This window comes from Lissotriton helveticus, chromosome 10 (assembly GCF_964261635.1).
Source record: "Lissotriton helveticus chromosome 10, aLisHel1.1, whole genome shotgun sequence".
Lineage (NCBI taxonomy): Eukaryota > Metazoa > Chordata > Amphibia > Caudata > Salamandridae > Lissotriton > Lissotriton helveticus.
The window spans coordinates 1,175,015,734-1,175,030,347 of NC_136071.1; the positions used below are offsets into that span (position 1 = coordinate 1,175,015,734).

The 14,614-nt window shown below is 47.3% G+C and overlaps 1 protein-coding gene and 1 pseudogene across 1 annotated transcript in view; both read left to right on the plus strand.

Annotated features, from left to right (window-relative positions):
* TBC1D5 (TBC1 domain family member 5) overlaps nucleotides 1-14,614 on the plus strand; it is a 1,704,599-nt gene that overhangs the window by 1,104,945 nt on the left and 585,040 nt on the right. Inside the window, exons 13-15 of the mRNA XM_078664018.1 lie at nucleotides 3,446-3,534; nucleotides 12,765-12,815; nucleotides 13,672-13,741. Of these exons, the coding sequence (XP_078520144.1) occupies nucleotides 3,446-3,534; nucleotides 12,765-12,815; nucleotides 13,672-13,741 (210 nt within the window). The remainder of the gene's footprint in view (nucleotides 1-3,445; nucleotides 3,535-12,764; nucleotides 12,816-13,671; nucleotides 13,742-14,614) is intronic.
* LOC144785299 (phospholipase A2 inhibitor and Ly6/PLAUR domain-containing protein-like) lies at nucleotides 10,347-10,860 on the plus strand (annotated as a pseudogene).

Below are 14,614 nucleotides of genomic sequence, written 5' to 3' on the forward strand. Positions count from 1 at the left end.
TAAATATTTGTGTTGGTAGAAATACAATTAAATACAGTTATAAAAAGGGGCTTGGCGTGGTACCTTGGAAATAACCCGGTTTTATTCAAAGATGCCAATAATGGGGAACACCAGTACAATGAAATATCGGTTAAATGTAAAGTTAAGACAGCCACAGATTGTTTTCGAGTTTTAATTTTCCTTTAGCGTTCATGTATAGAGCGCTGGACCGTGGCACTAGCACGCTGTATCGTTGAGCAACTAATACAGAGATTTTCACAAGACGCAGCTCGCATACCACACAAAGCACGTCATCACAGACTGCACTAAAGGTGGGGTTTTATGAATCCGAACACAAAGACACAGCTTTAGAAAGTGAGAGCCTGGCATGAGAATGGCCAACAGCCTGTGCCCTCTGTAAAGGGGGGTGCACGGGGGAGCAGCAATGGTTGAGCAATCAGTGGAACCGCAGCCCCTTTGGACATTATTTTTTATTTTTTATAACCTATTTTATTGATTTTTATTATTTTTATTATAATAAGAAACAGAATAAAATATATCCTTAAGGCGTCGTGCATAAATGTTTAGCTTCTAAGTACAGTTTGGAACATGTTATTCTGTTCACTGTGCTAAAGGTAACATACGTATGTGAGCATTTTCCAGGTACCAGTTCTGCAATTGACCAGTAGATCTTTGTACATGCCCAAGGACCAATGACTGCTGTTATAATTCTTATTACTAAAACCCTTGGCATCTGAACATCCCCCCTCCTCCCTAAGAGTTAACTAACAGGGCAGCCTTTCTCTTAATCTGTTGTGTGGTGGGTCGTGGGCGGATTTCCTCCTATCTTTGGCGTTACTTATGCACTTTATGTACGCATCCATTTCAAATATTGGATTGCTGTAAGGTGGTCAGGTGTTCTATCTGTATCCTATCCCCATCTGCACTACACATATCCCTGCCAGGCTTCCCCGCTGTGTGTGTGTGTGTGCCGGGGCATGTCTAGTTATCTGCTATTACTGTGTGTGCATCATCCACATTCCTGTGGGGTTCATCCTTGTCCAGGGCTTTAGAGGATTCCAATAATGTGTCAACCCACGCAGATGGGGTGCATACCGAGCTAACACCGGCTATATGGCCCCTTCGATTGACAAAGGACCTAAACGGACCGGCTTTTACCAGTGAGGAAGGGCGCCATTAAACGAAATATGGTGTTGCCAAGCTGCAAGCGAAACCTCAAGGGCCCGATAGGGATGATACGCTACCAGAACTGCCGTTGTGGTGTAATCATGAAACAAATTGTCATCTGCGTTCACTGCCGATAAGGTAACCCAAGAGTAAAAGACTTCAAACGGATACGCAGGATCCGCTCCTACTACAAAAATCAAAGACACCCTTCATCAGGGCACAATATTTTCTCAAGAAATCCCTGTGCGGGGCAAGATTGTATGCGGTAATGTTAGGTCCCATTACGAAAGTTGGAAGAACAACTTACTAACAGGCAGCACAACAAGGGCAAATAAAGTAACGTTTTTTTATATAACATCATAACCTTTTTTATATAACATGAAGCACGAAAGAACCTATAAAAACATCAATATAAGAGGTTGTGCGATCACAGCCGCCTCCGGAGGCAGAAGTGAGAGTATTGTGGACAAGCACAAGCACTACTCAAGCGTCTCGCAGATAAGAACCAGACCCAACGTTGGTTGTGCCATGTTGTAGGGATTCCGCACATATACAGAACTATGCACAGGAAAACGGGACTTCAGTGAATAGGGGTGTACGACCTACTACATCTGTATCCAAACTGACTAGCTACAGTGTCTCATTCATTCTCCTTCTACAGCGGCGCTACCAATGATGAGACGACCCAGAACACGCACTGTATCTTGGGAATCGCGGGAGCCAGACACTTTCTCTTACACACTCATACCTGATCCACAATGCGAGTAATGATGAAGTATACTTGTAAAGCGCACTGTTACTCCATCTCGGAGTGTCCTGGCGCTGTATACCGCTGGGGAACCCGCCCTGGCTTTCCCTGTGAGATGGTCCCTACTGGGCATCTCCAAGGTGAGACCAGGCATCCCCGGCGTTGAAGGGGCCGTTGTGAAGATTAAGCAAGCTATTGCCCAGGTTGCAGAGTGGAGCCCAAGGTTAGAGTAGGCGCCGAGGCGAGAATTATCGAGTCCGCGGACATTGACCCAAGACCCTGCCGCGTTGGGAATTGAACCCTGGTCCCGGGCCGATCTCAGCTTCCGGGTCTGCCGCCTCTAACCACTGAGCCACACTTCTCCACAAAGAGACTCAGTAATAAGAGACTCAGTATGCTTTAAAATGTTTATTTCAACTAACGCGCTCTATGGTGCAGTACACAAGCCAATACTAGCAGTAAAATGCATAAACACAATATAGTGAGCATTGTTACAATACCATAAAATACAAACTGGGATAACATGTTATAAAACAGTGGAAAAGGACTACATGACCTGACCACCCTCCCCGTGATGAAAGGTTATTATAACAAGGAAGACCTCTGGGCTTTGTCAGCAGCAGACCCCATATCTCAAGGCCTAGATGTAATGTTCACATCGCAAGACAAGCACAGCTCTTCTTGCCGGAAAGGTGTCTCCAAGTGTGTCAAAAACAGGTTGCGGGTGCAATATTAAAGTACACGATTTCCAGAAGTGCAGCTGTGTGTAGCATGTTATGTCTAATTGCGAGGGACTGATCAGAACAGAGTAACAAGGGGCATTGTTGTTTAACCTTCAACATAATGTGCAGACTAAACTTCAGAGCACAGCAAAGAACTTTGAAGGTAGACAGTTCTCATGTGAAAGGAGCACAAACAGAGTCTTGCGAAATATACGCATGCAGTGTCGTGTGCAAAAGCAGACTCATGGCAGCGAAGCTCATTTTAACTTAAAAAATGTCGACAAAGGGCCGATAAGCCTTACTACATTCACTTGAGCGCATACTGACGTAACCCTGCTTCTTTGAGTGCACACTCCTTTACTGACTCTCCGTGACGTGCCTTGTTTCTCAGACCGTACAAAGCTCGCCTGAGCCCACACTGACATATACCTGGGTCTTCGAGTGCATACTCCTCATCTCTCAGACCATACAATCCTTGATACAGAAAAGGAAGCTCGACTGAGCCCACACTGATGTAGCCCGAGGTCTTCGATTGCATACTCCTTCACTGCCTCGTCTCTCAGACCATACCGTCCATTATATATAATAAGAAGCTCGCCTGAGCCCACAGTGACATAGCTCTGGGTCTTTGAGTGTGTATTCCTTCTTTGAGTACTAATTCCACGCTCTGCCTCTCTGACCTCACAGTCCAGGCTCGATCAATGCTGAATCAGAAGCTCCAGTGAACCTGTGAGAACAGGCCCTGCTTGTCCTTCTTCACTCTTATAACCTGGTTTTGTTCTGATCCTCTGCTCTTGGTCTCTTCCAGGGCATGCACGAGCTGCTGGCACCCCTCCTCTTCATACTGCACTGTGACCACCAGGCCTTCCAACATGCCTGCGAATCTGCTAACCCAAGGTGAGACTTGATTAATAATGCCAATGTGCTCCTTTTATCACTGCCAGTGCAAAGTGTGTTACTTGTCTAATGTGTAAAGCACTCAATAATTGTCTGAGTTCACCATTTCAGCTGTCTTTTGTTTAACTTAGTTTCTACTTTAAGTTCCATTTGCCAGCCCTTCGCTTAAAGATGCCTTGCACATAACCAATGCCCATGCGCGGCTAGCTTGAGTGGGACTAAGCTGGTGCACAGCCTGGCCTTGGTGAGGCTGTGTGGCCACTGCGCACAGCCAAAGTCCCTTGCACATAACCAAAGTCCATGCGCGGCTAGCTTGAGTGGGACTAAGCTGGCACACAGCCTGGCCGTGGGTGAGGCTGCGTAGCCACTGCCCACAGCCAAAGTACCTTGCACATAACCAAAGTCCATGCGCGGCTAGCTTGAGTGGGACTAGGCTGGTGCACAGCCTGGCCTTGGATGAGGCTGTGTGCCCACTGCGCACAGCCAAAGTCCCTTTCACATAACCAAAGTCCATGCGCGGCTAGCTTGAGTGGGACTAAGCTGGTGCACAGCCTGGCCTTGGTGAGGCTGTGTGCCCACTGCGCACAGCCAAAGTCCCTTGCACATAACCAAAGTCCATGCGCGGCTAGCTTGAGTGGGACTAAGCTGGCGCACAGCCTGGCCGTGGGTGAGGCTGCGTAGCCACGGCGCACAGCCAAAGTCCCTTGCACATAACCAAAGTCCGTGCGCAGCTAGCTTGAGTGGGACTAAGCTGGTGCACAGCCTGGTCTTGGATGAGGCTGTGTGCCCACTGCGCACAGCCAAAGTCCCTTTCACATAACCAAAGTCCATGCGTGGCTAGCTTGAGTGGGACTAAGCTGGTGCACAGCCTGGCCGTGGGTGAGGCTGTGTGCCCATATCCCACCGCGCACAGTGCATGGGATGAGGGCTTAGCGCTGGAGATTAGTTTAACTATCTCTACTTCCTGAATGGGATTGAAGGAAGTCCAGTGTTGAGGAGGGTTCATGTATGCGATGTCAATAATTCCATGCGTTGGGCTCTCGGTGGAGGGGATGTGAGTGGTGACTAGTGAGAGTTCGATCTTGGAGATTTTGACGTTGAAAAAGTTGACGAAGGTGTCTTTGAGGCATAATGTGGTGGGCACACACTCACTCCCAGCCATCCACAAGCCCACACATGCGCACATACTCCCACCCACCCATACACAGACCCACTGATTCAAAAGCATATTATAGCACACACTGCACACTCACAAATATACACACCAAAACATTCAAATGAGACACTCACAAGGCTGCAGTGGTGAAAGGCAGGACCAGCTGGAGGGAGAAGTACTTGGCTCAGGAATAAGCTGAAATGAAAAAGAAAGACCCTGCCGCCTCCTCTCATCAGTGAACCTTATTATAGGTCAGTCAATAAGAGTAGGACCTTCCCTAACTCGTCACAGAGTGGGGTGGGTTCAGTGAGACTTACTAATCCCACCCAATTCGTTGATGATAGGAAAGGGTTGTGTGAGTGTCATTGGACCGCAGGGCCTAAACCTGAAGCACTCAGGGCTGGATCTGTCATTGATCCCCCCCAACCCCTCATCAGGAGGATTTGAAGGACTGATGAGGCCACTACTCTCAGGCTTGTGAGATCTTCAGCCTGGCAAACCTAGGCTAAGGTTGCCTAGTGCATAAGTGCATATAAAACTCTTGGCTGCCTGACAGACACTCATAACTGTTTGAAAAAGTAAGGGGCATAATCCCGCCACCACTGTTTTCTAACCCAAGTGGTTTCTCTGTTTCATATGGGCCATTCTATTACCTTTTGATCTCCCCCCTACTACTCATTCAACCAAGGACAAGTAATGGTTGCGTAGGCTAGACCCCAGACGTGTGGTGTCCGACTACAACGACTGCATGAGAGGAGGCAGATTAGATGATCTGCTCTTTATGGGCTCTGTCAGAGCTGCAAATGGCAAGGAGGTGACCTCTTGTACCATTTCACGGTGGGTCATCCTCTATCAAGACCTGCTATGACCTGACTAAGAACAGTTCTCCACTGGCCTCTGTACCCACTCCTCAAGTGCTATGGCTGCCTCTATGGCTGTTTCCAGGGCCATACCAGGAGTGACACCTTCTGTTTTGACTACACAGTTATCTTTGCAATTGTTTGCCAAGTGGTTTTGCATCTTGTCTGTCACTCAGTAACAGGTCCTGTGTGTGATGTGTGTTGCACGACATCTTTGGTTAACCGGTGCTGCTCAATCGCACATACCAAGGAGGCACAGCTTTGGGACTCATTCATAAGATGAGAAGTCTGTGTGAAGATGTATCCATCAGAAGAAAAAGTTATTTACCTTCAGTAATATTTGTGGTGGGTGCATAATATTCCTGCATATCCGTCGCCACCCATCCTCCTGCATGGAGGAGTTGGTGTAACGATTAAGGCGATCCCAGGATATGCCAACATGTATGTACATGTTGCTGTCTCTGCTTCCCTCGTCCTCTCTGCATGCCTCAGTGTCTGGAGACAGAGCTGCAGGTGAAGCCTCATAGTGCCACCTGATAACACTGAGCTGATATTTTTGGGGACAAACTTTTCTGGACCAGTCTAATGCCTGGAAGGACAGTTCTTAAGATGATGAATCCGTGGGAAGATCAGGAATCCACCAGAAATATTGTCACCGACGGTAAGTCACTTTTTCTCCAGATGTCTTATCGTTTCATTTGGCCCCAGAGAGTCCATCTCTCTGTGGGACCATTCTCTTTCATAGTGAGGCTCACTGCCCTCGCATCCAGCACCATGCCTGGGGATCCGACACAAACTTGCCTGTAGGCACTCATCCTTGTTTCTTTCTCCAAACTCTGGCCCACTGTCCCTTGCTGCACACAAGCTACGAGAAGGAGAATGGTGTGGATGACACCTGTGGTGCCCAGAAAATGCAATCCAGCCAGACTGGGAACTGGAGATCTTCCTTGGGGTAAATGGAGAGCGAGTTTAGGGCAGCGATGAGGAAGAGTGAGCATGGGAAGCCCAGGACTTGAGTCGGCGATAGACCTGGCTAGACCTAGTCTATCCTCTATTTTCAGGGGATAGACACCGTATACCATGCCAAGAGGCTGTTCCCTACAGAAATATGCTGAACTTATTCCAGTGGTAATTTTCTGACACTGGACACTTTCCACAGAGCCTGCATTTCGTCTTTTTTTGTTCCGAGCAGCAACCTGCAGGTGGGGAGAGGGCTTATCGGATTACAGCTTCGCCCATAACAAAGACCAAAGTTAAGGGGCCATCAGGCCTCCTTTTGTTGGAGTATCCTGGCTGGGAGATAGTGGGAGCCTCACGCTTAGATGTAATGGAGGGGAAACAAAGGCTCACAGCTTATCACTTCCCAGGTACTTAACAGAGAAATGCTTTTGACTTTGTTCGGTCCCTGTTTATAAGAGATATGCAAACACTGTGAGAATGTCAGATGTGTTGGTTGCCCCGGTATTTACACAAATAATTTAAATACCTCTATTTTCTTATTTCCTTTAGAGCGCTTTAGTGCTACTCATCCCAATGCTGGGTGTCAGAGCACTTTATATCACACGTACAGATTATACATTGACAATAAATCATGTGTGTGCATCAATATAAAAGATACATTACATTAAGACAGTGAGGGTTACAAGGTGTAGGAGCCACGCGTCCTTCATAGCTCACTGTTGAAAATTAGAAGGATTGCAATGTATGAACTGCAAGTAACAAAAGAATCACTTTCTTAAAAGCAGTAACCACTTGTCCATTTACAAAAAATAAAAATCTGTCATCTGCATGTTACATGATGAGGTGCTCTGCAGGAGAAATATTATCCTTCTATGCTACTATTCAAAACTAGGACCAGGCAAACACAGATCTGTGCAGCAAATACGTTACCCTCCAGAGTTATTTTACCATAATTATTATTATTATTACCCCCTGAGGTTTACCTGCCACACAAAAATCTCTGCAGCAAGTGCCTTAACCCCATAAGATATTTTAAAATACAGACATTGCAACCAATTAAGCAGGACACATGTACTGCCATGTTTCTCCTTGTTGTCAATTTCTTTGTGGCATGCTTTAAAAAATTAAATGTACAAGCTGAGGCCCAGATTTTGCATCGGGGGTTGTCAATATTTTGGCACAACCCCAATTTCAAAATCTAATTTGTTCAATATTGTAATGTACTGAAAATAGGCTGGATCAGGCCCTTCGTGGTCACCTGCAGGAGTGCGAGCAGGTATCCGAGCCTTCCTCTAGGGAGGGCCAAATACTCACCGAGGCATTGACATATCGGAAACTAGTCAACAGTTCCCCCGATCCGCCGGGTCCCCTGAGGTTACCATGGGTTGGAGACCTGGGGAGCTTGAGGAGGAGGATTCTATAGAGGCCCTCCAGAGCCCGCGAGAGATAGCCATCTGAGTGCGATTCTTATTGTCCCAATTTAAAATCCTGCATAGGTCCTACTACTCACACACTACTTCACAAAATTGGCAGGCATGGTCTCCACTATGCAGGAGGGGTTGTGGGAGCGAGGGTACGTGTTTCCACTTCCTCTGGGTGTGCCCACTTCTATAGAGATGTTGGGCCAGAGTGTTGGCGAAAATGGCGCAGGCTGCGCCACTGAAGGTCCCACTTGATGCTAAGTGTTTGCTCCTGGAGATTAAGGGAGAAGAGAGTTGGCCAAAGTACACGGAGATCTGGCTAAAGTTGGCAGCGGGGGTGGCCAAGTGCAATATAGCGAGATCATGGGGTGCTTTGGCCCCTCCGGGGTTAGCGGAGTGGGAAGCGGACCGGGATTGGTGCCAGAGGGCAGAACAAGTGGCATATAAAGCAAGAGGCTGTCCTAAAAAGTAGGATAAAGTGTGGGGGCATGGAGCAAGTACAGGGGGTTAGGGCTGATTGATGCTGAGTGGGAGTGGGGCTCTGAGGGGGAAATGTGTGCTTACTGTAAAAGCGCCATTTGAGAAATGCTGAGAAACACTGAATCTGCCGTACGATGAATTAAAGCTATGTATATGTTCAGTGACTGTCAACCTTCTCTTCAACATACGATGTACGAAGCTTATGTTTTTCAATAAAAAGTTTTTTTAAATGTACTCATGATAGACCTGCTAAACATATGTGAGGTCTTAAAATCTGATGTGTCTTCCTGAGATGCCATGGGTTGTGATGTCACTTCCTGTGATGTCAGACCCATTCGGCCTAACTTGGTGAGTCCTCCCACTTCTTTTTTTGGGATTTGAGCCCTAGGGACACCAGTTAGTGAATGCACAAGTCTGTAGTCTAGAATCCAAACACTTGGGCAAACCAAGCTAAAGGTGTTTTACTACATGGAGAGGTGCAGTGTAGATGTTAGATTCCTTCAGTCATTCAAGGAGAAGCGTGGAAGCAGAACATTGGGCAGTCCCCTGGGACTACTTTTGAAATCCTGAACCCCATTGCGCCTTTTGTGTTATACACACTCATGTCTGCAGAGTCGAGGCCTTTCATAGGCGGAAGTGAGAACACGCCTCACTGCATGAATACTGAAGAAAGACTACAACTGGTATGCTTTGGGGCACTACAAATGAAAAAGGCTTCTCTGGAGCACCAAATGCTTATGTATGAGTTCACAGTGAGTGCTCATAGACCCATAGATTCTGGCCAGCAGAATCCGCAGACACTTAAGTTTTCCCCCAGGCCAGACTAGTAAAGTTTAGAGTTATGGTGCTGTCACTGGCACCTCTTTGTAACTTTCGCTCATACTTTAAAACACTAGTAAGGTCCATTTGGCCATACTTCTCTCTCCTAAAACCAACAGCACCTGGGCTGGTGAGTTGTCCAGCATTATAGCCTTATAGCCCACTGTAGCGGGCTATACCGGCTATTAAAGGCCCGCTCCCGCGTTAAAGGACCAAGCCGAAGTGAGGGAGTTTAACGTGGGAGCGGGACTTTAATAGCCGGTATAGCCCTACTACGAAGGGCTATAAGGCTAATAGAACATTCTGCCAGTAGAGGGCACAGTGCTCTAACAAATTAAGCAAAGACCTCTCGAAGCTCAAGGGGATATGGGGATTTAAATTGCCTCGAGCTCCGAGAGGACTTTGTAAAACATTGGAATGTTGCTCTGTGGGCCCTTACCGGCAGCCCATAGAAGCACGGAGCACTCCATTGTCTACAATGGAGCTCCCAACATTCCAATTTTCTAATAAGGCTTCTTACCTCCCAGGCTGACCTCTACACCCTCTGGTTACCCATGCTGGGATATTCTGGACTTGTAGGAAGTACCGAGGTCCCCCCTGCAATGATACACAAACTCAGATTAATTATGTTAATGGGATCCGTGTCTACTCCTTGGAATGTTTTCACTTAGTCCTCTAGTGCAGTGTTCTTCAATCTGTGGGGCGTGCCCCCCTGGGGGGGGGGCGCAATACCATTCCAGGGGGGGCGCGCACTCCTCGAATCTGACCTTTGTTCCCTCTCTCCGTGCAAGTCTTCTTGGGTGAGGGGAGATCGATGGGGCACGAGGTGCCCGTTCTTTTGTATTGTTAACTCTCCCAGGAGGGAGTTAATTCACAGAGCTGACTGCTTTCACAGCAGTGGGAGGCAAGGAGTCTCCTCTGCTAAAACCGAAAGCAAACAAACAGACACGCTTTAGGTTTTAGCAGAGGAGACTCATTGCCTCCCACTGCAGCTGAAGCTGTCAGCTCTGTGAATTAACCCCCTCCTGGAAGAGTTGAACCAGTCTGGGTGCTGCTGCTCGGCGCCCGATTGCCTACTGTGCGAGCTGTGTTTTGCTACCAGCACCAGCTTAATGCTCAGGTATCTTCAAACAATGCTCTCCTGATGTCACTCACTGCATCCAAGGGCTAGAGAATATCACAGTTGAGAGTAATGTTGTTCTAACTCTGCATTCAAGGACTGTCTGGATGCTCTTGAGAAAGCCGTCTGTGGAAGAGAGTTCTACCTTCGAAACTCGTTGATGTCGTACTGGGTCAGTAGAATATGCTGTGACTCCGACTTCTGCAACACAGAAGATATGGAAGTGCCTGCTGTAGACGAGACCCCAATGGATAAAAATGTAAAGATTGCTTCACTGACCAGTCCTTGGACGCCTGCACATCACCTGGAGAAGTTCAGTGCACCGGGGAGCATACCACCTGCGTCAGCTTCTCTGGATCAGGCTCCATACCCGGTGAAGCTGCAATACAGTACAGCATGGCAGGATGTGCTTCTCAGGATTACTGTGAATTATTTCACCTGCCAGCGACCCAAGTCTACAGTTATGATTTACAGTGCTCACCTGCCGAGAAGCTTTGGGACCATTATTGAAACCTCTGATGCAATCACACCCGAGCTTAGTGATAGTCTGTAGAAACATTCCTAAAGCTTTAAAAGCCCCTGAAATACAGATCTTGTGAAGAGGAACAATGTAATAATGAAGCAAATGAGCTCATGTCAGCCTGAATTATCATGTTTTATTCTATGTGTATTCTGCCAATGGAGTGTAACACGCTGCTGCATGCTTAAACACTAGCTGACTTTGAATTTCAGACTCATTCAGTTTTATAACTTCCTTTTCACCACTAAACACAGTTCAATTATAAATCTGTACCAGAATCCAATAGAAATGTTTACCCTCCTGTCTGAGATGCAGTCTGAAGTTTTGAATCAAAATATTGATAATCAGCCGTTGGGGCTTGACCTTGAGTTCATCCATTCCACATTGAAGGCCATCAGTGACCTCTCGGAGATTCCCAACTATCTAACCAGCTTCTGTCAGTGAGACATTACCAAGTGCTTCCAGCCATTCCAGCTTTGTTCCTCTTTCTTAGCCTTAGAGGTGAACACCTCTTTGAATATCAGATCATGGAAATATCTACCAGCTTGTCAAAACCGAAGAATGGAGAGTTACGAGTTAATATCCTTAATTGTAATGTGCTCTGTAATCCAGCAATTGGCACTCACAGCGATCACAATGCGCTCACACTGATCACCATGCACTCACACCATTCACCCGCTCACCCTGCACTCACACTGATCACCATGCACTCACATCATTCACCCGCTCACCATGCGCTCACACTGATCACCATGCACTCACACCATTCACCCGCTCACCCTGCACTCACACTGATCACCATATTCTCACACCTTTCACCCACTTACCCTCCACTCAGTGATCACTCTGCACTCACAAAGCACTTGCGCTGTTCACCCTGTACCTAACCCTGCAGTCACACTAGCACACTACTCAACCTGCACTTGTGACACTTCAATCACCTGTCCCCCTCACTGTTCAATCTCACTCCAATAAGCCCACCACTAGCAATACATTCACTCGTTCCACTCTGCACTAACATGCGCACCCAAATTCATATGGTCGCCTTACTTACCCCTGTACACAAGTCATTTCACCACACCCACTCACAAACCTGCAGTTTACTAAACACTTATTGTATTGAATGGTATTCACTGAATATGCCCAGAATGTGCGCGTGGCGGTCGAGTCCAGAAATTTCTGTCAGGTGGTGGGGAGGGCCTCAACGTTTAAAAAAATTCAGCTGGGGGGGCTCAACCTACAAAAGTTTGAAGACCTCTGCTCTAGTGAGAAGCGAGTTAGTATGTCCAGCTCTCTCAACCTACCTTGGCGCTCCGCCCCCCCTCACACACACACACACACACACACACGCACACACACACACACACACACACACACACACACGCTCGAGCCGAGCGCCCACCGCCCAGAATCAGAGACAGGAGACGTCATCACTGATTAATTACTCTTGCCGAAGCAATAGAAATATAAGCTATTAAAACAAAATAAATGAATGTTGTGCGTTTGTACCTTTGAACCCGCACCATCTTTCCTGTTTTTGGACAAACAATGATAGATGGGTCCGTAATTCATCCCTCCGCCGCAGTGCGTGCGCGAGGATCCGGTGACGTGCGCTAATTTGTTACTTTGCATAATTAGGCGGTTACTTCATTGAACTGCAGACAAGGTAGCTAATTTGTTTTTGATCTTTGCACAAGGGAGAGGGCACGGAAGCCACTCTGTTAATTACACAAACAACGGGGCCGCTCCATCACGCCAAGCGTCTTTGTGCGAAAGTTGACAAGAAGTTCTTGGACACCCCGTGCTCGGGGGTGACCAACTTTTATTTCTACAGTGATACTTTTTGGGAAAAGTTGTTTGCCTTGTGATTAAAACCAAACTTCTCCCTTTACAGTGAAGAGATGAAGGCCCTGCTGGACCCGGAGTATCTGGAGCACGACGCCTAGTAAGTGTCCTCTTCTTGTGTCCACTGTAATGACATCTGGAATCAGGGTAACCCGAAGTCTCCATGTCACAAGGCCACTGATCTGGTACTGAAGCCCCACTGGTCCAGCTGAAGGGAATCAAGGGTGAACCCAATTCTCCATTTCACTGGGACACCAGGCCCCGATCAGGTATGGTAGCCCCACTGGTCCCGCGGAAAGGATTCAAGGCTACAAATACCAACCCATCACTTTGGACAACCAGACACCGGCACCTCCAACCTGTTTTTTCGGTGACCCAAGTCTTGTAATCACCGAGTGTGGAACGCGTTGCCATAATCTACATGCATGCTTATAAACCATCTGCATGTGTGTTATTAGTCCCCCCTACTCTTAGTGTAATGTGTTAGGCCACCATGGGACTCTCTCTATAACCTATGTGCATACTTACAAACCATAGGTACAGAAGTCAAACAGTAAAAGAGGTGAACCGCTCCTGTGAGGTTGTGTGTATGGTTTTTGTCCCCCCTACTCTTAATGTGTAGTGTTCGGCCACCATGGCTGGGCCACCTTCTGTGGGATTAGTCTCTATACCATACATGCGCACTTACAAACCATGAATGTATAGGTTTAGCCCCTCCTAAACTCAGAGTGTAGCCACAATGGCTCCTCCGTTGCCAGGTCATCATGGTCTTTCTGCCAGATATCCTTTCTGCCCTATTTCTCTATTCATTCTGGTGCCTTCTACAACAGACCGATAGTCCTGGGTAGGCCCGAAACCCCTTGTACTTGTGTATAACAGCATAGGTGTATCTTTCGATTGTCATGCTTACGTTCACGTTCCTTGGTCTTTCCTTAATTTATCTTTTCCTTTTGCAGTGCTGTGTTTTCCAAACTGATGCAGACGGCCGAGCCCTGGTTTTCGTCGCTGGAGCACGATCTCCACAAGGTGGGTGTGGCCTGGCAGTGGTACCTCGCTCGTAGTGGGGAGCTCGGGGTACAGAAATATGAGAAAAATGAACAGATCAGAACTTGCATTGACTATGTCCCTGCGGCACAACAGTCTAGGTCTGTCCTTCAAGGGATACAGATCACTGTGGAAAATGGAAACAAGCTTTGGCAAAGCCAACAGGTCTGGTTTAATGCGCCAACATAGCCAGGTCTAGCACATTCGATTGGGGGACACATGAGACAGCCAGCAGGAATAGAGAGAGTGGGACTAGTTGTAAAGTAGTCACACATATGCAATTCAATGCAAGCACTCAAATGGAGGTGGAATGATGCATCCAAACAGCCATTTGCACAGGTAGGAGATGTCTATTGCACTGGGCCTGTCCAGGATGTGATTGACACTGTATAAGTTGCTGAAAGAAGCTTCTCAAAGAAAGCCAATGGCCAAAAGGGGCGGACCCAAAGCCCACTCTATATATTGTTAGTAATAGGTCAGTTTAACAGCGGTGACATTAAATCTCAGAACTAAAAAAGATGCCTGGGCAATCTTCAAATTGGGCGCAGGTAGGAGGGGACAGAAATGTGGTGCGGTCACGAAGAGCCAGCAAAGTTGGATGAAAGACAGCCAACAGTGTAACAATACATGTGCAGTATTGACTCTGTGACCCAAAAAAAAACAGACATGAAGAAGTGCAGTAGTAAAGCTAGATTTCTTTTTAAATTGGGGGGGACAGATAGCATTTGAAGATAACTTAAGCGGGGTTAAGGTACCTGCTGTAGACATCTGTGCATCTAGCAGGGGTCAGAGTATACTCATGGTAAGACAGGACTGCTGGGAAACGCACTTGCTGCAGAGATCTGTTTCCAGTCT